The sequence below is a fragment of the Sturnus vulgaris genome, chromosome 3, assembly GCF_052056855.1.
Source record: "Sturnus vulgaris isolate bStuVul1 chromosome 3, bStuVul1.hap1, whole genome shotgun sequence".
NCBI classification, from domain to species: Eukaryota; Metazoa; Chordata; class Aves; order Passeriformes; family Sturnidae; genus Sturnus; species Sturnus vulgaris.
The window spans coordinates 79295971-79323117 of record NC_142245.1 but is presented as its reverse complement, the minus strand read 5'-3'; the positions used below and the strand labels follow the sequence as shown (position 1 = coordinate 79323117).

General features: G+C 38.2%; 1 protein-coding gene across 2 annotated transcripts; it reads right to left on the bottom strand.

Annotated features, from left to right (window-relative positions):
- Positions 1–34: 34 nt before the first annotated feature.
- UBE2J1 (ubiquitin conjugating enzyme E2 J1) lies at positions 35–27147 on the bottom strand. Of its 2 annotated transcripts, XM_014877803.2 has the most exons (8): positions 27002–27147; positions 17752–17825; positions 15935–16066; positions 15301–15385; positions 13778–13883; positions 11822–11951; positions 7985–8116; positions 184–1263 (listed from the first exon to the last, which is right to left on the bottom strand). In XM_014877803.2, exons 1-8 carry the CDS (start codon positions 27084–27086, stop codon positions 991–993), a joined length of 1017 nt encoding a protein of 338 aa, XP_014733289.1. In that variant the 5' UTR covers positions 27087–27147; the 3' UTR covers positions 184–990. The 2 variants fall into 2 exon arrangements, with proteins under 2 accessions (XP_014733291.1, XP_014733289.1); XM_014877805.2 differs by lacking the exon at positions 7985–8116 and having other exon boundaries at positions 35–1263.

The following is a 27147-nucleotide window of genomic DNA, read 5'->3' as shown; positions in this document are numbered from 1 at the left end:
CCTTCAGACAAACAAGAAACAAACTGCCTTGTGATACTTGAAACATACCCAAAGACTGGCTTGAAACTTTATTACTAGCAGGATTGTAATAAATACTTCTCTTAAGCATGTTCATATATATCTGAGAATTTAAGTATAATAAGGTTTAAATTTTCTTTAGTAAATAAAACCACATATGAAACATTCAGTTCAACACATTATGTATATTTCTGGTATAATTAAAAGACAACAGCTCTGGGTAAATAATTATATTACATATTTATAACTATTGCAAGAATAGACGTGTTTTGCATAATCTTCAAATTTTAAAAACAAGATATACAGTTGAAAGTACTAGAAGAGGACATTCAAATCTTTCAAAAGATTATCCAATCTTTCTTCCAAAAAACAAAAATCAAAATAATGCAAGTAGTTTTCTGGCACCTGCTTTCCTCCCACAATCCTTTCCCCCTTCCACACACACAAAGTAGCATCACAACCAATTTGTATGTGTTTTTCCTCTGGAAATGTGTCATGGCAAATAAAAGTGGTTAAAGTGGTTACAAAACCGTATTCCCTCTAAATTAAGAGTTCACCAGACACAAACACATAGTAGTGTTTCATTTTATAATTCCTTCTCCAATGTCAAATCTTATACTAACTTAGATGGGGTACTTACATGGGCATTTATGCCCCATAAAAAATTTAATCAACCATTTTTTAAAAATCGTCTTTTTCTAGTTTATAAATTACTCAAATTTAGGCCCATCCCACACGCCTTAATGTTACTATTCCACTGCACTGCTTCTCCAAGTATCTAGTGGGCACTCCATTAAAACTCATAGTTTACATGTCCAACTTTTTTACAAGTAATGTATCTGTAGGTACATAAACATTCATAAGGATTTAAGCGTAAATACAAAAAGTAACCTTTGTAAACAGTTCTCATGTCTTAGCCAATACAGAATGTTCAGTGAAGCATTCAAGTCACTGCTATTAGGACAAATAACCTTATAACTCAAATACATACTCGTTAGCCAAACATATTCTGCGAAATATGAGAGCTGCCAGCGCAAAGGTCAGCAGGACAATGAGCACAGTTGAGCCCGTGTGGTTGGTGTTGACTCTCGGCTGCTGTGCCCGGTTGAAGTCGCCTGAAGTTGGGACCCGTCTCTGGCTCTGCTGCTGCGCACGGCGCTGCCGAGGACTCATCGAGGTGGTGGTGCTGGACACAGCTGGAGGACGCTCCTGCCCAGCCACTGCACTGCTACTCTGAGCTTCAGACTGAAAAAGAAACGTTGAGAGAGCTGTCAGACAATACAGCATGTCAGATTGGCAAGAGATAAAACCTTAAGGACTAAAATGTACTCTTCAGATAACTGTTAATATATGTCTCCAATAAAAAGATTGTTAGAGCTGGTTGTTTTTGTCCATATGTTATCCTGAATAGAAATATATTTCAAGTTGAAAATCAGCAGTTCTATAGACAAGACAAGGCTGAAGGAAGTCTGTCAAACCGAATTTGTGTTAGAGATTTAAAATATCTTTGTCTAGGATTTATTTTAGCTCTCTGCTGCTCAAGAAATCTTTACTAATCCTCTGGATAGTTAGTTCTCTGAGGATTTGCAATGCCACCTATACTGAAAGGGAAACAAGATGGGGAAGCCAAAAGGAGAATGGAGAGAAGTCCAAGAACTGTAATTAAGCAATGCTGCAGCGCTTCCTGTGGACAGCTGGGTCCAGAAATCTATTCTCACCACCACCATGAAAAAAAAAACAACGAAAATCCTAACCACAAACCACCTACCAACCTGATCCCAGCAGGGCTTCCCGAGCAAAGCACGTGTGCACGCACTTGCCTATTGCCCTCTACTGGTCAAACTTGGTCTGACATTGCAAGTACTAAAAAATAAACTTCGGCTAATGATGCTCTGCTCATAAGAATTTTACGCCGAAGAAAACAAGTTTCAATCTTATGAGCTACAAAATATGATAACTCATCTTCCACCAGACTAATCCTGCTTGCAATACTAAAATGCTCAAACTTCCAACGTTTAATATTAAAAATAGTGATACAGCACAGTCATTAGAAATAAGCATTTTGACAAGTTTCAATTTAAAAGCGTTTTTTTAAAAAAAGAAGCTCTGAGAAAAAATTGAAGGTTTTTAATTTTTTAAATCTTATTTTCAGTCCTCAGAAAATAAGGTTTTCTGGTATTCCTACTTAAAGCAATTTGCAGCTATTTTCCAGAGTTAGCTTTCTCCTCCTTTCCTTCTAAAAGATTATCATTACATCAGGTAAAACTGATTTCTGGACATTTTAGATTTTTTTCCAAAGCCTTTTAATAGACACAATATTCATAACCTCAAGCACTGCTTCATCTACTATATCCATAAAAGTTAACCTTTCCATATGACCAAATAGGGAATGCCCTCAACTGCATATCAGGTTTGACAATCCACAAGAATAGCACTTAGTCTTGTGACTCTTCTCTGTGTGGACAAAGGATTCAAAATTTTCACCTAGTCGGTTTTGCCCTGGGAAGAGGCCTTCCATTCCTACCTCCTCATCATTAGTGTTTCCCACTGTTTATCATCGGCAAGGAAGTATTGATGCAATTACTTGCCTGTTTACACAGGCGTCTTGCCTAAATAAGTGAAGCAGCTTGGGTAGCTTCAAAGAAAAATGTTTTTAAAAGATACATTTTATCAGCAGAGACAGCCAAGAACACCATAGCAGCCTGTCATGATTTCCAGTACACTGAAGAAGACAGTAATTCTGCTTCTCACTTGAAAGCTCCTCAGGCCAAGGAAAATAAAGACTTGGGGAAGCCAAGTCTTTGAAAAATGAAGCTCCTAGATTCATCTACATTCCTCATCCAGAAGGTGAGAGGGAGAGAAATGAATTCAGGACACAAGAACTACCAATTCAATAAGCAGTGTTTTTCTTCTTCAAACAGTTTTTAAAGATATAAAAAAAAAAAAGTCTAGAAATATTCCTAATCCATCATCTTACTAACAAAAGTAACTATCACCGGCTGTCAGACATCTTCTCAATACTGCAAAACTTAAATTTAAAAATAAAACAGAAAGACCCTGTTCTGAATAGAACAAGCTGTCACACACTGATATGAACAGACCTGTGATTCAAGAGAAATCTCACTGACAATATCAAGGCTTTAAGCTATTTTCCTGAGGAAATTATAGATGGATTGTGGCAGCAGCAGACCAACGGCTTCACCCAAAGCTCAGCCAATGCATCACCTTGGGATTCCCGACATAATCAATGGCCAACTATTACCGGACATGCAGAAGAAAGCTAAGAAAGGAGTGATCATGACCCGATATAAATTTGGGTCCAGGTGCAAAAGTATCTTAAATAATATAGATAGACAGATAGATCTTTTTGTTTGTTTGAAGGCTTAATTACTATGAAACACAAAAGTGGCAGATGGGCTGCAGTATTAAAAAAAAAAAATCACAATCATCTTGACATAATGGCAAGTCTTTAAACTCTTTGTAAGCAAACAAGATTGCTGATTTTTAGACTACCACAACACCTCAACACCTCACATGACACAATTTCCATTGTTTTTGCCAAACTATACTGGAAATGTGAATGAGGGCTTAACAGACTAAAAATAGACATTTCAGTAATAGTTACATTATAGCCACCTTTACCATCTGATCTTTACAGACAATACACATGTGCCACGTGATTACATACTATTTATATTACTACATGTCATTATTTCTGAAGCTTCTGAAACTGTTAGGACTGATAGAAAACTTTTCTCCAAGGACATCTTAACAACTATCAATTTGATGGATAAGCTATTTCAGTAAAATATATCAGAACTAACAAAAACTTATATAGTCTAACAAAATGCAAGTAAGGAAATTTATATCATCATGTTCAATCTACTGAAAGATAGCAGAATTCATAGCATCCTTTATATCTCCAGGCCATTATTTTTAAATTTTTTATCAGAATACTAGAAGCATCAAATAATCAGAAGGGATGTTTTAAAATTACAGCAAACTCAGAACCATATAAATCCTCTGGGTTACTGAAGCCTCTTTCACTTATACTAATGGTGTGGGGAGAGATGCAGAAATCGGGACAGGTGAAACAGTTGTTTTTCTGTACAAGTTCTAGCAAAAAAAACCGCCCAAGTTTGATACAGCATGGCTTAATGGCTAATAAGAAAAATGTCTATTTTTTTAATGAATCAAAGTCGGGCCAAGCACTCTCAATTGTCAAGACATTTAAAATGGTTGCTGTAGTATTACGAAATTAAGACATCACAGAGATAAAAGGAAACACTTTTTACCAATACATCATTCAGAACTTATGATTAAAGGTAAGGGCGTTTATAAATCTCATACATCAGAGCACAGCCTCATTTTTTGACAGAAACCTCCTTCATCAGCTCAAGAGTAGCTGGCTTCAGTTACACGATTTTATCACCCCTCATAATGCTTCATCCAGCCACTATTATCAGTGCAGGTCACTACTTTAGGATATTGTTCAATAACAGGTGTACTGAGGCTTAAAGCAGCCGAACTACAGTTTTTACCTTCTTACTTAATAAAGCTCATCAAACATAAACTTTATTCATTAGTTATAAGCCCCAAGGTGGGGCATCATTCCATATCAATACAATCAATATCAATGTATTGCTACAGATGTGGTGGGAGTTCAGACACCCATAATCCACACGGATTTGGTCAGTGCAGTCTGGGGGAAGACAGAGAAATGCAGCCTAGCAGCCTCTGCTGTTGAGTAAATTGCAATGCTCTCCAGCTTCCAGTAATGAGTCCCACGGACTGTGATTGGAATTTTGGTAGCTGACCACTGGACCCGAGTCCAATCTAAGCATCTATTCCTAAGCATATATTCCTTCAAAAACATTGTTTTGCTCAGATATGGAAGGATCTCACCTTAATACTCAGGGCAATTACTTTTATCTAGCCAATTTTCAGCAGCAGTACCTTGTTTGCACTTTGAATACTCAAACAAGAATAATGTACCATGACTTTGCCCTGAGTAGACATCAACAGCTACTACAAATAATAAAAAAACCCAGTATTGTCAGAAGTAGTCTATTCAGAGATGTCCTCTGCACTGGATTCAGACTCCTCAGAAGTACAATGCTGCATAATGCCTTAGGTAGGCTATTGTTTTAGTTTTATTAATGCTAAAGACTGTTCTCTGTATCCTTTTATACAAGTTGCCATGGCAGCATTTTCCAGAGCAGCATTGTTCCTTTCCTTGCTCTCATGCTGTTATACTCATTGCCTTGCACCTGGCAAACCTTGATAACGTTGTGACAGGTTCTGTTAGGAAGCAGGTCTCACTGGCATGAGAATCAATACCCTCCCCTCTTTCTTCCTTCAAAGATCAGCTGTTTAAAGGCTGGATAAATGTTCTCTAATAATACCGACACTTAAAACTCAACACTCAATGTGCAACACTGACCAGTCATTATTAACAGGACTGTGAATGGGAATAACCACTGCTGGTCTGGCAAAAAGACAAGAGATGGTGGGGAGGAAGGGAAGTGATCCGGAAGATGTGGTCATGCAGGGAAAGCCCAAAAGTCAAGAGCTCTGAGTGAACTTCTCCCACAGCACAAACACATCCATGCAGCAATTACACAAAGGGTAAGAATCTGTAAGACTGAAGCACTGAGCAACACAATGACAGCCAAAACATAAACAACAGTTTCAAATTGAGTTTTAAAGTCTGAAAAACATACACTGAATGGAAATACTGAAAGACTTGGACCTTCTTTAGTCAGTGAGGCTATAATCCTTCCCATAGGTGAAAGCTGACTGAAGGGAGAGTTAATTCAAAATATCTTTTTTTCTGATGGAAATGAAAAATTCTCTCTTCAGGAATGAGGCTCCGCATGGAACAAAGAAATGGCCACAAAGTGATGCCATGCCAGAGTCATGTCAGCGTGCTCTTCGCACAAGAATTAAGTTAGCCCTGTCCCAGAAAGGACATTACTGTGCTCACAAATATCTTGCCATTAACACATTCCAAAAATCTCTGGCCTTTCAAGCAACTTAAAGGTAAAAAAATCTTGGAATAGAGAACTGTTGCTGGAAAGAACAAACTCGACTATGAAGCAGTCCCATAATAAAACACAGTCTACAGATTCCTTCACCTTCACGTAGAGATGACCCTTTCCTTAGCACCTGTTTACCACTGTGTCTTTAATGAAGACTGGCTACAACTGTTCTAGGAGCAGAAGAAAGGTAACACTCAATATTTTCTGCATCATTACTTCTAGTATTCACCTCTGTATTGTCTAGAAAGACAATAGGTTCCATGGCTTCAGAGTAAGAGACATTAATCTATTGTATCAGAAGGAATTACACAAGTTAATACAAGAATTCAGCACTGGCCCTACCTCTCCCCTTTTTACTCTCAAAGACAGTAAACCCAGCAAATTTTCTACAATAGCTTTTAATTAAGTACACATTTGTAGAGTAAGTGGCAAACATTTTATCCACAAAGAGAATAGTATGTTCTGGTATTGTCCACATCTAATACAACCTAGTAAGGCAGAATTAGGTCTTTACACAACAAGAACTCAATAAACGGATTTTACACATGCAAGAAACCCAGCTGAGTAGAAAAAATCTGAGGTTTGCATGGGTATTCTTTCACACCTCTAAGCAGATCAAGGCCCAGAGTGCCCTACTTTGAAAAGATTTCTATTACCTTTCACATGAATAACACAAAAATAGCAAGCTCTAATTGTTTAAAATAGTCTTTCCTGTTACACATTTCTTTCTTCCACTGTGTTGCTATTTCCCACTACTGAATGGCTCCAGATAATTCCTAACACACAAAATGTGACAGCTCAGAAACAGGTGTTGGTACAAACTAAAACTAACAATCCTGAACATTAGTTCGACTCCCTAAAACATGAACCCATTTATCATTTACAGTTAATCACATGTATGAATATTTTTACATACATTTATATGTTTAAAGGTCTTATTTCCCATGGAACTGATCTTCACGAAATTAAATTAATCATAATTACTAAATCAGTATAATTGATAAAAAGTTTTCTTAAAAATGTGATTCATTTAAAAAGTCTCTCTCCTCAAGAAAATGCCAGCAATGCCTTGGTGTGTCAGCTCTTTCTACTATATTAGCCAGGATTTGCAATAAGAAGAATATAATAAAATGGTTTATTAAATCCTGAACAATCTGGAAAAATCCTTATTGTGAGGGAAAAAAGCATGCTATTAGCATGTTTATATTTCTACATAGCTTGAAAATACTTTGGTTAAAAAACCTACAACACGTCCAATAACATCTGTTGTGTGTTGGCAATCTGTAGCCCCATCTTCTCCAAAAAAGGCAGCTTAGCTGGGATTTGCCTGCAATTTATCAGTGAATTTAGACTGCATTTGCAACAGTTTTAACAGCAGCGGCCTTGGCCCATCACCAGACCTCAGTCACTTCAAAAACCTTTATGTAATCCCTACACCTAACAGTATTAAAATATAAATGTCATACTTCAAATGGTAAGAATATTTTAGACTTACTTAAGAGGTTATAAAACCCAAGAAGATAGTATTGATTAATATTTAAAAGCCACAGGTTATCACTGAAACATTTTTTGCCTCTGGCTAAGAATTCTGTAGAAAAAACCTGTGCTACATTATGCAGATGGTAAATTGTAGTGCTTCAGACACCATAAAGTTTTAATGAACATTTAATGTAATTAAAGGAAACACTGGGAAGAACTACTGCTAAAAAACATTATTTATTGTTTTAAGAGAAGGAAGGGAAAGCAGAGGTGGCTATTTGTAAAAATGATTCAGCATATTATTTGCTAATAGATTTTATATAAAAGTATTCAGGAGTTCCAGAATAAATATGTGAATTACATACTTTAATCAGGACTCCAATCAGCTTAGGAGGAACAATTTCATGTTCAGACTATGCCAAATAAAGCTCAAAGATGGGTCCTACCGTTGCACTTGCTGGATCTGGGAATGCTCTAGCTGCACCATCCTGCTGGGGCTCACGTGAAGCAGCAGAGTGGTTCAGTCCTGATGTGTTTGAGGGTCCAGCATCAGACCTCCTGGATGAATTGACCTCTGCCTACAAGAAGCACATAGGTACACTTCACAGACTACACCAAAATTGCTCCAAAACAATTTGGCTTATTTTGGAATGTGTATTTAGTTGAAGAGAGTGTGAGGCTTACCAAAATGTAATAATCAGGTGTGCAAGCTGCATTTCAATCACACAGCAACAAGTTTAAGAAATTTCCATTGTTTAAAAATAAGACTGCAAATGTGCAAACAACGGCTTAAAAAGCAATTTTTTTGCACATAAAAAATACAGCATTCAAAAAAAGCACCCATGTAGAGAGCAAAAAATAAAATTCTTTAGAAGATCCAGGACATTATGCCAGAATAACACCATTTTTAACTTTTGTTTTGCATGTCCTTAAGACAGTGCTGACCTACTCTTGATACAGGTGAAGCAGCACACCCTGTTCCCCCACAGCAGTAAGGAGCCTCTTGTGACTACCACTGTAATGTGGTGATACTAGTTTCAGTACCAAAGTTGCCACAGACAGAGTGGGCATATATGCATGACACTACACTGGATATGCATATGCATACCAGTGTCCAGTATTTAAATTTCAGCACAGAGTAAAAGAAAAAAATACAAGTCTTGTAAGACTGCTTTCATACACATTTACAAAATGCCTACTGTGCAATATTTTCCATAATTTAGGTTTCATGCTTAGGAAATCTGAGACAAGAGATCAGTAGGGACATGTAGAATGACACAAACCCCAGTATATATGCCAGCAAAAATCTCTTGGGAATGGAAAAGGACATACATAGTGCTGAACTGAAATACTTTTAAAATTTACATGTCAAAAAACAAGAAGTCATGACCAGATCAATTTTTATCAGTAAGCAAGTTACCTCCCAAGTCATGTGTCTAGATCCCAATTTATTACAAAGATGACAACTTCAAATCTAGTGACTGTCTTCAAATGCAGACATAAGTAGTGGTGGTAGTAGTAGCAAGAAATACAAACAGTGTATTAAAAAGCAACCAGTTACAGTGATAACAAACTGATAAGAGCATAGCATAATAGTCTTGCATTATACTATTTAGTGTGAGGAAATTAAGTTCTCTGTTTCTTTATGTGTATTACCTCAAGAGAATCCAAAAAATACGGCATCAAAACAATCCGGAGATGGATTTCACATTTGAAAACTTAGAATCTGACAAAACTGCTTGCCCTTTGCACTTGACTATTATGAACTGTAATATTAGACAGGAAAAGTTATAATTCAAATATGGATCAACAAAGCAACATAGAATTATGAAACATTTAGACTGGAATGGACCTCTAGATATCCCTGGTCCAACTCTCTCTAGAGTGATGTCCAGACAAGTTTTGAGCATCTCCAAAGCTGGGGGTTCCAGAGTCTCTCTGGGTAGTCTGCTCCAGCATTTGACAACCCTTGGGGTGAATCTTTCTTTCCTATATCCAATCATAAGTTCCCCAGAACCTGTGAGTACTGATTTCCAAACTCTTGCTTCTTCTAAGATAAGCTTATTTCATCTTTACTGTTAATCTCTATAAAGCAGTACCAAATGTGCATTTGATTTACTTCAGTTTATGAAAGCACTAAGTCTAGCATCTAGACTGAAGTGAGACTAACATTCAAAAGATGACCAACATATTTAAACATAATAATGAGGGTGAGGAGAGAATTAATTTTACTGCAAAATACGCCTTGTGATGGCAACATGAAGGCAAACCATACTGTTTTACAGTGATGCATATGTTATTAGTAATTTTTTTCCCTTTTTTGTTTTTTTTAAAGCAAAATGGAATTTTTGCTATGTAACACCTAAAGTGCAGAAAACTATTTGGAAGTCAATATAAAACTGATACAAAATATAATTTACTATTAAAACAGACAGGAACAAAGGTGGATGCCCACAGAAGCAGGAAAACCGTAATGAGAAGATGTGTTAGGGTTTTTTCCCCCTCCTCAATACCACACAAGGGGCTTTTTAAAAAGTGACCATCTTGTTTAAAGCTGGTAAGAAACACAAGAACCCTGGGATCATCTACACATAGTTAATGAATCTCTTATTTAAGGCTGAAGCTAATGCAGAGGTTGATAGTATGTCTGCTACTAGAGAGACTCTCTCAAATTACACACTCATCAGCAATCAGATGTTACATCTTACCCCATAAATTGACATGAAATGTATCCAAATGATTAAAAACATCTTTATTTTGCTAGTAATTCATACTATTAGTTTATTATAAATACATCAATTGAACACATCTGCCTAACAACAGATAAGAAAGACAAGCAAAGCAGAGAAGTAGGAAGCTTAAAAAATCCCAACCCCTAAAATTTGATTTGAGAAGGGAAGAAAGATGCAAAAAGAGGACAGAACTGATTTACCTTATTAAAAAAACAAAAACATACCACAATGGATGATAAAAGGCTGTAGAAACCTAAGACTGACAGGTGCTTGTTCTTAGGAGGTGATGTCAAGCATATAAATACATGGAAAGCACCAATATTCTTTAAAGACTGATTTAAAGACTTTGAAGAGTTTAACTTTAAAACTGGAAAAGGTATGAAATATAAATTATGAGTTCTCTCTCACAAAAGAAACTCAAAATCGAACTCTGATATTTCTAGAATTTCTTTGATGAAGATTAGCAATTCTTAAGTAAAAATCAATCCTACAATTTTAAACCCTTACATATTGTAAAACAGCCAGGAAAAGGCAATCCACTGTTTCTCCAAGTAACTCAGCTTTAAAACTCCGTCCCTTTAAACATGAGAAAATGTTTTTCTCATTTTTGCAAAAATATTTGGAGATACTTATAAGCATTACGGCAAAGAACAGGCATGTCCTGCAAACCTGGCAGGAATGCTCAGAAGAAGACAATCTTTACTTTCATGGCACACACAAAAAAAGTAAAAGTAGCCTTTAGGACACTATTAGAAGAACATGAGTGATAAAAGGGGACATATTGGCAGCCCTGACGTTAGTGAGGATGTGTTCTACACTAATGCCACGTTATCATAATACAACTGCAGTTCCCTGCCCTCATGCACAGAAGTCTTCCTTAGTGGCTTTTTATTTAAGAGTTTAGTGGAAAACCCAGTGAAAAACAACACTGTGCATGCAAGACATGCAATTCTCTAAGGAATGTATTTGTCTAAACAAACCTTGCTTTCACTGAAACACAAGCTAGAGAACACATTTTTCGGTCTCAGCAACTTCCATACCAGAGTTCAACTTTCAGTATCTTCAGATAGTAGCAGAGTAGTTCAAAAGAATTTGCAACCATTTTTCAGTAGTAATATGTTTTATTCCTTCCATAAGCCAAAAGGAAAAAAAAAAGTCACAAAGGTAAAAAATTTAGGTTAGCTTTGCCCAAACTTTCCTCACACTTTTACGATAAGACTAATTCTTTAGTCTTTAGGAGAATTTAATCAAGTTATTAGTGTCTGAAAACGTGGAAGTAAAAGCAACATAGACAGTTTTTACCACAGTGGTCACTGAAATTGAAACTTATCAATCACTGCTTGAGATGCACAACTTATTAACTGGCAAATTTCAAGAGATCCATTATTTTTCTCTTTCAGACTATACTGGGAAAACAGGCTTCTACATAGCAATTGATGAAGGTTTTCTGAAATGAAGAATGTTTCTGTGATTTACAGGTTCTTCCTCACTCAGTATTGTTTTTTTTCTAATTCTATACAACGGAGATGAAAGTTTAAACAGTGACTTTACCTTGAAGCTAATTTGTCTGGCAAGTTCTTTAGCCTCCTTGTCCGCCTGGCTTGACACGCTTCCAGATGTCAGTGGTAAGAGGGCTGTCTTCATTGATGTGCCACACATTTCACAACAGAAGTCTTGTGACCTGCCCACAAATGACATAGCTCAGAATAGCATGTTCCTGTGTGCTTGTTTAAATAAACTATTTGCAGAACAATCCACAGAAAGACAAGTAGTGTTAAGGCCAGTAGCTTAGAAGTACTTCCCTCTGCCTCAAATCACACTACCTTGAAATAATACGTTGAGAATTATCTACATTACTAACACAAATTCTCTCATTTGGGAAAGTATTAACAACTGAATTAAATATCACTATTATTTATACTTTATTAATAATTTCTTACAATTAAAATATTTGTATCTGCAGCAAATAAAAATTATAAAGATTTAACTAGTATTACAAATGTTATATTGGATCCCTGAGCTTGCACCTCCAATCCAGGAATTTCAGCTTCTTGGAGAACATGACCTTCCCACATCATCCCTCCATAAGGCACACTGCAGGTGGCTCTCCAGGGCCAGTGAGGAACCAGAGAGACTTAACAGCACAGTATCAAGACCAACCCACCCACTGACTCACTCCTGTTACCGAATGCCACTGAAAAGAGCCTGGTTCTACCTTTTTCACAACTTCCTTTCAGATAATTGAACACGTGGATATGATTCCCCAAACCTCCTCTTTTCCAGGCTGAACAGTCCCAGCTCTTTTACTATCTCCATGTATGAAACATGTTCCAGCCCCTCAGTTACCTTTGTGGCACTGCACTGAATTTGCTCCAGGACATCCTTATCTTCCTTGTACTCTGACCTGGTCACAGCTCCACCTGAACCCAGCACTCCTGATGTCTCACCAGTGCTGACTACTGAAACAGAATCACTTCCCTTGACCTGCTGGCAATGCTCCTCTTCATGCAACCCAGGACACCATCAGCCTTCCTTGCTGCAAGGGCACACTGATGCCTCATTATCAGCTTAATGATCACCAGAATCTTCCCTTCCAAGCTCCCTTCTAGTCAGCTGGTGCTATTCCTCTCCAGGTGCAGGACTTTTCTCCAACATTCCTCCACCCCACTGAGGCTCTTCTAGATGGCAGCACAACTTTCTGGTGTATCAGCCACTCCTTCCAGTTTTGTATCACCAGCAAACTTGCTGAGGATGCATCCTGTCCCAGTATCCTGCTTATTAATTAATGAATAGCACTAGCCCCAGTACTGACACCAGGAATACACCAACAGTGACCAGCCTGCAGCTGGATTTTGTATTGCTTCTCACAATCCTTTGAGCCAACTCAGCCAGTTCTTAATCCACCTTCTACTGTCCCCACCTACCTAGGCTTTACTTCATGACTGAGGATAAGGAAAGGACACCAAAAGCCTTGCTAAAGTCCCTATAAACAACACCCACTGCCTTCCCTGTGTCCACTAATCTAATAATTTCATCATAGTCACAAAGCTAATCTTCAATTAATTTCCTAACGATCATTTAGAAGAAGTTCCTTCAGAATTTTGAAATAATTTCATTACTATTTACTTGAAGACAATTATACTTTATTATTTTGGTTGTTTTCTCCCCCACTTACTATCAATTCCATCATACCCACTTTCTCTCCATGCTGCAATTAGTACTGTATCACAATGTTGATTACATCTCCAAATCTGAATTTCAGACAAACCTCTGTGACCACACAATGCTAGAAGGAACGGAGTGCTCTCAAAATATTTTGTTTGACTGAAATATTCACAATATGCACAATATTCAGAGAAAAAAGTAACTACATATACAAGGCATCAAACTTGTTTTATTTGGAATAAATCCAAGAGAATAGACTGAAGTAGCTTATTTTCTACTCAATGCATTACCCTAAAAATGAATGAATGTAAATGTACCTACAGTAACAAACCTAGCACTTACTTCTTTGCAAGAGCTCTTCTTTCTTCTGGTGTGTAATCTAGAGATCCTATTGCTCCTTCACCTTTGGTTGGCATAAATCCAATGATGGCTAGTAAAGCTGTTCTTACTAAAACGGGAAAACAGATATAAACAATGTGGCAGAAACAACAGTTATGCAATCTCATTCCACACTCAGAAAAGCTGCGTTCCTGACTGCAAAACTTCATTCTGCCAAGTCTGAATTTCCTACAGGAAGCACTGGTTTGGGGGCTTTTTTGGTACACTGCAAGGCTCTCTTAATTCTCTTTTGACACCGTGTTGTAAACAAAGAAAAGGCCACCAGCCAAAAGAGAAGAAAAAAATCAATTGTCACAAAAATGTTGCATTAAGATGAATGTTCCAGACTTTAAGAACGATGAAAAAAGATAAAGCAGAACTAACATACAAAAAGGTGGGGGAGGGGGGAGAGAAGGGGAGAAAGGGTGCAGGGGGAGAGGAAGAAGATAAGAAGGTTCACATGGAATTCTTCTTTTCGCATCTATTTTCGATTAGATATGAATTCAGCAATTTAGTGTACACATGCTCAGAGTTTCTTTTTTGCAAAGCACTGCAGAATTTGTTCCTTTTATGTCATCATAATAGGGGAAAGAGCTCACTTAAAATATTAATGACCGCTTATAAGAGCTGTCATCTGAAGCATCTCTTTTGACACCTGTACTTGGACTTTGTTTTATAGAAGTAATGAAATTTAACAATTCAAGACACTTTGCTAATAGATTTGGTAAATAAATATCACATCAAAATAAGTACCACAGAAAAGAGACAGGATATTTACAACTACTTAGAAACACAGTATTTTCTACTCTTTAGAAAAATATAAGCGATTTAACAAAAGTTGAAGAGTGGTCTGCTAGAAAACTCCTAAGATCTTACTAACATATTTTAAACGTGAAACTGAATTAGAATTTATATACTATACTCAGCAAAACTAAAATTACTTGAACATAAGTATGTTGCCTTGGATGAACTGTGCCAGCTCTCAATTTCTGTGATAATAGTATTTTTAAAAATAAAGTTAGAGAAGATTCAGTTATACTGAATCCAGACCACAGTATCTTTTCTCTTGAGTGCTCCGAACCACAGCATTAGAATTGAAAACTTCCCTCTATTAATATTCAAACTGGCTTACTGATCATGCAAAAACAGAGTAAAGTAATAAGATTTATTTTCATAAGAACAATTTTAAACAAAATACACAAAGAATATTCTAAGTCGTCTGAGAATCCTTAATGCTCATGTATCCAAGTAAAGAAGAGCTTACCATTACCCCTCAGTTTCTCAGCCCTGGCATTTACTTAGTATCATTTCCAAACCATTCAATTTCACTCTTTTATGACTTTACATTTGACAAATTCTCCCATAATTTTACATCCTCAAAATTTGTCCCCTTTTCCACTATAACATACTTTATGAGATTTTTTTTTTTTAGTTTTAAGAACAAGTTGTTTGACCGGAGTAACATTTTTCAAGGCATTGTTACTTACTACTCCATGAAGGCTGCCATGTTTCAGGATGATGCCCTGAGATGCTTAAACAAATTTTCTTCCCCACTTCAAACCTGCCATTTGGCTTCAAAGGAAGAAGGAGAATATAATAAAACATGCTAGAAGTTAACTCGAGTTTTGCTAAAAGCCGTAAAAAATCATGATCAAAAGAATTCCATATGCAAACAATATGTGACAATTATACTACTGCCAACCTCAGAAAATTGTCGTTCAGCTTGCTGAACACAGAACTTTGTCATCTGACTATTAATGCATGAAGAAAACCTTCTACAAAACTATGCACAAAGGAAGGCCTTTGCCCCAAACTACAGGTCTGCTTTCCTACATCTGAGCAATGTTTTCAACTGAAACCAAGAGGGCCCATGGGGAGAACAGAAGGTTCAGCAATCTGACTTCTCCTGGAGGAAAAAACTTCCAGTTATTAGGCATAAAGCTCCATGCAGTTAGAGATTACCAATTTAATCTTGGAAGACTTTGGATCTTCAATTATACTATACTGTGCCACCTTTCTTAAAAAATAACATTATGCTAAATGCCAAGAATCTCTCTCTCTCTCTACCCATGATAAAATTGATAACATAAAAAGGAAAAACTAGTAAACATGCTTACTTACCGTCAGCAAAATAATGCTGGGTGGTTTCATGGGATATTCAGGTGGTAGCACTATTCGCCCATGATAAATCCCTCCATCAAAATCTGAATCTGGAGGGCCTCTAACAGTGAAGTGCCATTCAAAAAGATTATCCTAAAATGCCCCCATCAATGGAAGAAGGGGGAAAAAGAGAAAAAGAAAAAGAAGCATTAATCACAGAAATAGACAATTTGATGCCGTTTTCTTGCACAAGGACAGGCTGAAGAAACAGTATACAGGCAGAAGTTTTAAGAAGCCAAAATCAAATTGAGAGTTAAGAGAACTCAGCACTAAGGATAAAGCATTGTAGGTTTCTGGTAATTTCACTGAAATCCTCAAATTCATTATCCAAATTCTTTATGTTAGCTATATAAATTATGACAAGAGTTTTATTACCCAACAGATGGGAAACTGAGTCAATTAAGAGAAAACTCTGTCTTTGCCTTAGTGAACAGTAACTTCTGTAGAACCAAGGGGAAATCTACACCAAGAAAGAACACTAATGACAGCCTCCCCAAAGCTTCTTTTGTGCCCACGTCAACACAGGGATTTGACTCACACCCCAGAGAATTCCTATTCTCCCTCCTCCACCAATAATTTTGAAACAGCTACTGTGGTTTACTGCACAACTTTGAAAGGTACACTTTGAAATAAATCTAGAGTTTTATCATCATTGGACATATAAATAACTTCTGTTTAAACATTGTTTCATTGGTCTTTCAATCTGGGTTTTATATATCAGAACTTGTGCTGCCAACAACTTCCTAAAGTAGGAGAACAACTCCTACTGTTAGGACAGGAGCCTAAATGAAGCTTGCTGTCAGTGAATGAGATCCCTTAGCTAATGCTAAACACTGGCATTACAGCATTGGGACGGCCCACCTAGTTACAGTTTTTTAAGTACAGGAGATAACTGTGAAGACTTCCAGCATTTTCTGTCATCTGTCACTGCTCTCTTCTCAGTGAGACACTGTTCTAATTCAGAAATAAGATCTTCATGTAGGTTATAAATGATAGCAAGAATTGAACCTCTCGTTTCACCAAAAGAAGGAGAAACAAGCTATAGATAAAAACTAGTAGACAACAAGGAATATTTTATAACACCTAGGAACATACATTATTATATGAGCATATTAAGAGTGTTAGTCATTTCTGAAAAGAGCTAAAAATCAAACCTCCCAACTGAATACCACAGAACACTGCCTTTTTAAATTGATCCAGTGAAATCAGAAGGATTTTCTGTTTAAGCTTCTAACCACCAGAACTTCATTGTCCTCTCAGGCAAAAAACTTAACCGGGTGTTTAGACAAGAAGCCACTCCTTACGTGAAATCCCTCTCTCTTACAATGCATCCAGAATTGCACACATTTATGTTTTTGACAGGTTTTCTTAAATGCAAAACAGCAATCCTCAGAGATCACCTTAGGTTAAGTGTTTCAGTGAGCAACTCAGCAACTGAGCCAGATTTCACGTTTGGGTATAAAAAGCTTGACTTAAATATTAAGTATTTCCGTAGCCTTTGGAAGGAGATGGGCGAGTAAACACACCCATGCTATAAAACTACTTAGGTGCAATGTAAAACTGTTATTAATTACTTTCACCAATAACCTGGAACTACAAGACCATTGAAGTTGAATTCTGCTGCTGATTTCCATCATAGGGAAAAAAAAATCTGTTTGCTTTCATTTAAATACATATATTTTAAATATATATGCATTTTAGAGAAGTATATATTAATTAAGAGTATATATGAATAAAACTGCCTAATTACAAGCTCTCGCAAACATAGAGAAACAAACCTCCAAAGGCTGTGCATGATAATGATCTGTAGGATCCTTCAGTTCTGCAGCCTCTTTCATCAAACGTTTGACAGCTGAAAAAAAAAGAAAGCATAAGACATGAAAATGAGGAAAATAACTTAGTACGCATTGCATAGAAAAATACATAAAACATTTCCTGAAGAACTCTTTTCAGCTAACTAATCTTCTCCAGCATATTCCAGCTTCTTCAGTGGAGTTCATAATTCAAGACACTATATAATTACTTAAGATGAATATCCTTTAAATGGGTTATACAAGCATAAAGGTATGAAAAATATGTACATGGTCACAGAGTTTCTCAACACTGAACACTAGGACTAAAGTAGTTTTATATCAGTAAATGCACCAGACAGGAGGAAAAACATACATATCATTAACAGTTTCAGACTACAAGATTTACATAGCTAACAATCTCAATATTTTATGATACAGGACATCATGTGCATCTATAACAACTGCTGAAAAGCTTTATCCTGACACTTCCCATGACAATTACATGATTACTCCCTTAGCTGACCTAAGGGAGGTCACAGTAATATTTGAGAGAAATCAACACATCAACAGTAAGAGGAGATGAAGTTTTATATTAGATTTGAAAACACATATATATGCTCAACCAGAAAAATTTACCCAGGGCCTCTGCAGTTGGAACCTGCCACTGAGTGTGAACGCCCAGCTATTTTTCTATCAAAACTTCAGGATAGATATTAGTAACCTCTCCAACCTTCCACTTCAGAAATACCAGCATCATCTGTATTTTCTACATCTTCTTCTTGTGACCACTTTTGCAAGCTCTGTTTCATCACTTCTACTGCCCTCATGTGCACCATACGTTAATGTCTAACAAAAAATTCTAACCTCCCTGCAGAGGAATTTTCCTTCAAATCTACTGTGAGAAGTTATTTTCCTTCTTCACACTTTTGGACAGCTATAAACAATGGCTCAAAGTTTGAGAATTTCACTTTTTACAACCCAAACAGAAAACTGATTACGTGGAAATTTCCTGCTGCCAGTTACCTCAGTTATGCTGCTGCCACTGCCACAGGGAGGTGTCAATTAAACATCCTACAGATCCCACCAGGTCACGTCCCAGCTAGCAGCATTCAGGCTCTGCTGAGTAACAGTTTGTTTCCTCTTCATTACGGTTTACCAGTTCATTAGAGAAGAATAAAGAGAAAACCAGTCTAGACCAGAAAAGGCTTTGGACCCAGCACTGCTTCACAGCCAGCAAGGCTGAACACTTGCCTTTAGAAGAAGAGTGGCATGCACCAGGATGAGCTAATTCAGGAGTGAACACCCCATGAAGCAGAATGGTGACCATGAGAAAACTGAGAATGTATGTAACAAAACCTAATAAAGACAGAGTAGTCATGGAATAATAAAGACATGGCAGACAACTATTACTGGGATTTCCCAGCTGAGGGATCAAGACACAAAATAAATACTTTCCCCCATACCAGCATCATGTGCAGTCACCCATGTTCACCAAGGGAAAGCTATTAGAGCATAATACCATTCCACTACCAGGGCATGAAACACAGTAAAACCTAATTTAGCTCTCATATATCATAGAGATAATTTGCTTATAAGAAGTTTTCAGTATTAAGCAACCCAGAATATCTTAAAAGACTATCAGGTGACCTCACTTCAGTGTTCCAATACCTGAAAAGAGCCTGCAAGAAACATGGGAGAGGGACTTTTATAAGAGCATGTAGCAAAAAGACAGGGAGAATAGTTTCAAACTGAAAGACAGTAGATTTAAATTAGATATTAGGAAGACTTTCTTTCAAGTGAGGATGGTGAGGTGCTGGAACAAGTTATCCAGTGAGGTTGTGAATACCTCATCCCTGGAAGTGTTCCAGGGCCAAGCTGGACAGAGCTCTGAGCAACTTGGTCTAGTGAAAGGTATCCCTGGCCATGGCACAGGGGTTGGAAGCAGGTGATCTTGGTGCCTTCCAACCCAAGCCTTTCTATTATTCCATGATTCTAAGCCGCCATTGTGTATGCAGAAAGGCTGACAGCTGGTGTTGTTCAGCCTGAAGAAAAGGCTCCGGGGAGATTTTACTGTGACCTTTCAATACCTAGAAGATGCTTCTCAGAAAGAAGTAACTTTTTACCACAGCCTCTAGTGACACACAGAAGTAAATGGCTTTAAACTCAAAGAGAGTAGGCTTAGATTGGACATACAGACGGAATTCTCTACACTGAGGGCAATGAGACAGTGGAACAAGTTGCCCAGAGAAGCTGTGGATGCCTCATCCCTGGAAGCACTGAAGGTCAGGTTGGACAGAGCTTTGAGCTGTGATCTAGCAGAAGGTGTCCCTGCCTGAGGCAGGAAGATGAACTAGATGACCTTTAAAGACCACTGCCAACCCAAACCGTTTTGTGTTTCTCTTCCCACATTGCTGAAAAACACCATCTGAGAGGCTGCACAAAAAAGCCTGGAGCAGTAAAGGTTCATTCTGAGAACGTGTAATCCAGTGAAGAAAGCATGAAATTTGTTTCTTCTTTAAGCACTGCTGCAGTATTCATGAAACAGTTTCTCCCTTGGCTACCAAAAACTGCAGTGGAAGAAACAAGTGTAATTCACAAAGTCTGGTATTTCTGCAACAAGTCATGGTATTTCAACCCACATAAGTCACACTGAGTCACCCAGTAAACATTTGGCAATGGCAAATCTGAAAAATCAGAATGGTTTGGGCCCATTTCAAATAAAGAATGGCAGACTGTCAATAAAGTCAAAGAGTATAGTTAATTCAGCCAAAAATAAGGAAAGTCAAGACATTGAATTTGTCTAAGACATATTTTAGAAACAAAATAATCAATTTATTTTTTAATGTGACATAACCATCAATGTAAAAAATAACCACACTTTCACAGATACGCTAGCAACACTTTATCAATGTTCATCAAAATTAAATCCTGAGGAAATTAAGTTTCTGGACTAGAGATTACAGTAGAGTTCCCACCAAGCAGAAGGTGTGGGAGCTCTCTACTGTTTTGTGGAGGAAAAGACAAAATACTACAGGTCAGAGGCTCTACGTGACAGTCTGCCTCTTGTGTTACACTGAACTTAGCAAAAATTTCTGAATTTAAAGCCACCAGTTTGCTTTAGGATTGAGTGGTATTGAAATAACAATTAGTGAGCAAAATTTGTACAATATATGCATATATGATTCCAAAATCGACATCCCATCAAATTCCACTTTCATCATCATTTACTTCAAGCTACCCTGAAACTTCAGTTCACACAAGTGTTTCTTTTGATTGTATCTGCAGGTCACATTCAAGCACTCCTGCTATGCAGGCAACCAGACAAGTGGGATGCACCTAATGGATGGGGAAACCTTCTGGACAAAGAAAGCACAAGTGATCAGTCTTTGTAAACATCAGTGTAACTGCTTAAAGGGATGACAGGATTTGAACATCACTGGGGTCTTCTTAGTAAATCATTATGCCTTTTTTTATTAAAAAAAAAAAAAGAAGGTGGTTGTGCACTTGTGCATGACAGTATCTTCCTCAAACGTACAGCAACCTTTAGATTCTGAAATGAAGTCTCAAACTTCCGTTTGAAATTTCAGTTCTACTGTTTGAAAAAGAAAGTACATAATGAACAGATAAATAATAGAATCCAGAATAGTTGGCATAAAGCTAGAGATCTCTCAATCTTTCAAGTTGACTTATCTAAGCTGGGAAAAGAAAAATAAAACAACCTGACAGCTTTTACTGCTTTGGCAAATGTTTCCTACCTTTTTATTTATGGCTGCTATTATTATTTTTTTTTCACTTTAAGCAAGATTTAGAGGTCTATTCAGGAGAAATACAAAAGAAGTAATAACTTTTTCCCTATGACTCCACTGACTAAAACAGCACAAGTAAGGATGCAATTTATTTATTGAACACAGGTTTTCCAATGAAAGTAAAACTCTCATAAAACCCTTCATCTCAGAGAAACTTTTATAACTACTCAATCCATTTAAGTGACTAGTAAAACACAACTCATCTTTGTTACGTGTTTTTCTATTAATTAGGCTATTATCTACAATTAGGAAAAATATTAGAAAATAGTAATATAAAAAGAATTTTAAACTAGATCACATAAACCCTTTGAGACAAGCATCAAATCCCTTCAGTTACATGCATGTGTCATGAATGACATTTTGGAAAGGTCTTCTTAAATCCAGCTGGCTTTGTTTTCTTCCCATCTCCACTCTATACCCGACCATTGAGCCAAGAGTGCCTGACCCACAGCCGGTGTAACCATCAAGTGACACCAGAGGTCACAGTGCAGAATCACCTGCTGAATCACCAGTCCCCACAGCAGCCCAAAGCTCCTGGGAACCCAAACTGCATTGGCATTTAAAAGAAAATCTCATTTACTAAAGGTAATGTTTAAATTTCTTGTAAGGGGAAAAATAACAGTGAATCACACTGTCAGTAGTTCCACTGCATAAAGAATGGATCACATCATGAAAAAAACCCATCAGGATTAAGTTTATGTGTAAAGTACCTAAGATTTCTTGTAAAATGACAATACTGGACAAGCTTTGACATTTTAAGTAAAAAGAAGAACCCCACTTTAAATGATGTGGTCACTGACGGAAGTAAGAAAACATTTAAAGAAAAAAGTCACAATAGCTCTTTGATATGGAAAATGGTATTTTTTCAATGGTATTTTGTTTTTTGCTGTACTCTCTAGAGAATGGTTTATTAAATCTAAACATATAGCAACTCTAACAGGTTCACAGCAAGCTGCACAGTGTCACTAGAACCTATGTGTCACCTTGTGGCTGTGATTCTCCTGGACAGCTTAGAACCTGTGAATGATGTGTGATCATTGGTGAACTAAAAATAACAGAAATAAATCCAAAACACAGCACTGAACCAGCTACTAGGAAGAAAATTGACTCAATCCCAGCCAAGACCAGGACATTCCTTTAGCAGTTCCCTTTTCTGCTACAAAACAAATGGAAACATTACTTGCCAAGAAACAGGCCAGCTGTTTTCCATCCTCAGGGTCTCGATAAATCTCTTCTGAAGACCTATAAGCATCCTGAAGAGCTGCTTTACATCTTCACAGCCTCATGTACATTCTTTCACATGACTAACACACTTCCTGCACTCATATAAAGTATTAACAATTATAAAAAAACCTAAAAAACTTTTAATTAGTCTTGTCTTGTTTTCCTCTCACCCTCAGAAACAGCCAACCTTTAGTGCTCATTTCCCTCAAGGCAGCAGGAAGTACAGTACTCCTCTTGTAGTTAAAATTGAAAACAACTGTTCAGTCAACACAAAGGGAGGTAAAACTTACAAAATTCAAGGTGCTTGTTGAACATGCCAAGATCAAACAATGTCTTCAGCCTTAATAAATTTTTAACATCTGCTCAAATTTTTATTTTTAAACAATCTATCCTTATTTCATACAGGGAAGGTACTAAGCAGCACAACAGCTACTGGCTATTTCCAATTACCTCTGTTTTGTTCACAAAGAACTGACGCATACTTGTTGGCACAGAACACTTACTTGTACAAAATAGGCAGTGGAGAAAGAAGTACAGTTTACAGGAAAAGTGGCAATCATATTGAAGATGACAGCTAAGAGGATCACAATCTCAGCATTATTATGTTCCCTAAGCCTCCAGGATCCCAAAGCAGTGCCCCTGAGCAACAAATGCACGACAGTATGCCATGCCTCCCTCCATGTGCTCTTCCTAGGCCTTCAGTACCCTCACTAATCAAATTCTCCATCAGGTGGTCAGTTGAAAGCAAGACAAACTCTGCCCCCCAAAAAACTAAAAGGCACAGTTGTTTGTGGGCTCTCTCTGAGGCACTGTAAGGAGCTGTTCGGAATTCTTCAAGTGTCTGTGCTAATACTCAGACGCCTGGTCACAGCCTACACAAAAACGAGACACTGTCACTACAAGAGCAGTAACTACAAGATTTACTGTCTGATCTCATAGCAGACTAAGAGTCACAGCTCTTTGGGGAAAAAAAAAAAAACCGTAAAGAGATTATTCCAAATAGCTCTCTTATAAATTTCAAAAAATAGGGATGTTCCTGAGGCATGAAGAGGATGAAGTCTGTACTTTAGTCAGCTGAGCTTTAATATTGATGGGAGAGGTTTATCAGCTATGTGGTAGCAGACTGATATACGTTGACTAATCCATTCCGAAATCCTACAACAGAAAATACAACCATTTACAACTGCAAAAAATACACATAAAAATATGAAGCTTACAATACTTTGCCTTATTGAAGCAATACAAAGAAGCCTGAAGTGTCAGTGTGAAATTTTATCCCTTCGAAAATTAATGGTCTTTTTTGGCAGAAATAAAAAAGAAACTCAAGTTCATAGGCAGCTTGAAAAATCAGCATCAGGTGAATGCCCCCATGGCTCCTTGCTCTTACAGAGGGTGACAGAAGCTGCTTGGCTATTCCAGACCTGCACTGGCCATGGCGTGTACCAATGACAAACCCAGAGAGGCCAGAGCTGCACTGCCTCACATCAACAGAGATGTGGTGTGCAGGGGAACAACTTGCTTTGTGCTGTGCAGAGTTACCATCTTTCAGACACGTTGGGATGAACTATTTAGCTGTAGAAACAGGGATAAGGAAGAAGATGAACACATTGCCTAGCAGCAATCAGCAGCAGGACAAAGATGTGTAGCAATGTTGCTCTTCTGTGGTCTGCTTGAGAGCACACAAAAAATATGGCAATGGAGAGCCTAACTGATCCCCATTCATCAGTCTGGTCTAGCACATTCACAGATGAGTGATCCGGGTATTAACCACAGATGAACTTAAGCTCCTTCATAACTCTATAGCAGAATTGTGCTGAAAATAATAAATCAATAAAGGCACATGTTTCTTTTAACAATATTCTCCTATTTAAAATGTGTCTTCATCTATAACATTACATTAAAGCAACTTATACTACAAGGGTTAGTAGGTTCTGCCCTTTTAAAAACTACTGACCAGACGAATTCACCGTTTGCAGTTTGCTCAACTCCAAAAGCAGATTTCAACATTAGAAGCCTCTTGTACAGGTATAAAACGATTACTTTTTCCACTCTGGCTCAAGACAGCATGTTCCAAATCCCTAAAGCTGACCTAAAGGTTAGCTTGGTTCTTCCTCTATGAAAGGCAAAGCAACAAGAGGAACAAAGACAGCTACTCATCCTAAAGCCCTATAGGACTCAGCTACCAAAGTAATCCCTTCAGTTCACAGATGACACAACCCCTTGAAACAGAAAATATGGTGGACTTCTTTTTATGTATTTTCGTGCATTTACATTAACTAAAACCACCTTAACATTAGAATAATTTACAGTTCCATCGTAAGCCTTCAGTTGAATGGCAAGAGTAAGATACCACCACTAAACTGCACGTGTAACTGGAACGAGACATGAATTTGTAAAACATACAAATAAATATTAAGTAATTGCATATGCTTATCTACCTGGCTAGCAAGCAAAGTGCCAGACCAAAAGCAGTGGCTATACATAATTACTGTCAACTCATTTTAATGGACAACTGTTAAAGAAACAATATTTATTTAAAATATTTTTGTTTATATTTATTCAACACCTTTTTGCCCATCTGTTCAGTGAATGATTTCATACATCTCGACTATTGAAATCAATATTTTAAACAATTATAAGAAATTTTAAAAGTTATTTATATACTTTACAAACTTTCACTATCTATGTGGAAAGAAATAGTTTAATATATTAATATGCGACTGAACATGATTAATTTGGAGAAATAATATTAAGCCACTGTATGAATTATTTATTTTTGCCACATAAAATTCATTTCGCCATGAAACAGCTGGTTCCAGCTGGTCTTCAGCACCAACAGGTGCTGAAAATCAATTCCAGTAAAGGTAATTTTCTCTTGAATATAGAGGGGACATGTAACAACAACGGGGAAGAACATTTCTAAATTAAGCCACAAATATTTGTACTCTCCACCCAGATCCCAGGTGCTTGTCATACACCACACCACCACTGTTTCCCATGACGTGGCGAACCACAAGCAGTGAGCATGTTTGTGTGGCCTTGTAAATTCACATATGCCACATATCCTGCACATCCCCCTAAAAAAAAGTATTCCTGATATTTAAAATGACAAGAAGTTCATCATTTGCTTAGTGATCCTTCTTATCTTTCAGTTATGCAACTTGGGTGTGAGGCTAAGTGACATAATTTAGCAATAGACACATCATCCGCATAAGATATGTTTGTAAAAACAAGCGTGTCACCGACATTTGTAAGGTACAAGTCATTGTAACATTCGGTTTCTCCCCACCTCTCATGCTGGTTACATGATTAAAAAATAAAGCCACTATTCACCACAATAACATGAAGCTGAAAATCCTATTTCTCAACAGCCGGTTAGGGGAAAGCAGGGGCAGGACAGCAACTCACACACAACCAACCCTAGCAGCCCTCACAAGCTGCGGAAGAGGTTTTGTTTCGGCAGTGTCAGGCCTCTGGCTGTGCCAGCAGCTCCCAGGAGGTGAAGCCCTGGCACAGCCGGTCAGAGGCCACTGCTCCAACACAGCCACACGCGGGACATGGCCTGTCCACTGCTTGCTTCCTAGGAATCAAAACTTGCCCTTCCAGCGCTGCTTCTCCACATCTCGAGGCGCCTCTCTCACTTTAAGGATTCAAAGGAAAGCCCAGGAGTTACAGGCATGAATTTTAACATGCAAACGTGTCAAACCAAACATGCGAACACAAACACAAATAAAGAGAGCCGGTACAGCAACAGTTCTGCAAAACAAACTGACGCCACACAGGCCAAGTTACCCTTGGCAAGCCGTCCCCTCACACGCACCCACTCAGAGAGAAGCCGATGCCCGGGGGAACAGGGCACGGCCACCTGACTAAACGTTCAAAGGTACGTTTCCACGAACTACCAAAAACGCATGGGCACACAGACATACACAGACTTGGCGGTCACGGTGTTTTGAACCGAATTACAGCTCGGAGGAAGGCTTCAACGCCATCGCACTGCGAAGGCGAACCGAACCCGGCCGGCCTCCGCTGAGCGCCGCCACCGCCCCGGCGCAGGGAACCCAGCGCCGCGGCCCCCGGCCCTCCTCTCCTCCCCGCCCCGGCCCCCGAGCCCTCCACGACCAGCGGCAGCCCCAAGGCGGGCTCGCCCTCCCGCAGCGGCCCGGGCAGCCCGTAAAGGCGCGGCCGCCACCCCCGCCGCCTACCCGGGCTCTTGAGGTTGTACCGGGCCTCCATGGCAGCGGGCACCGCTGGCTCGCTCGCTCCCTCCCTCCGCGGCAGCTCCGGCATCGGGGGCAGGGGGCGGAGGAGGAAGGCCGGCCCCGGCCCAGCCCGACTCGCCTTGGGACAC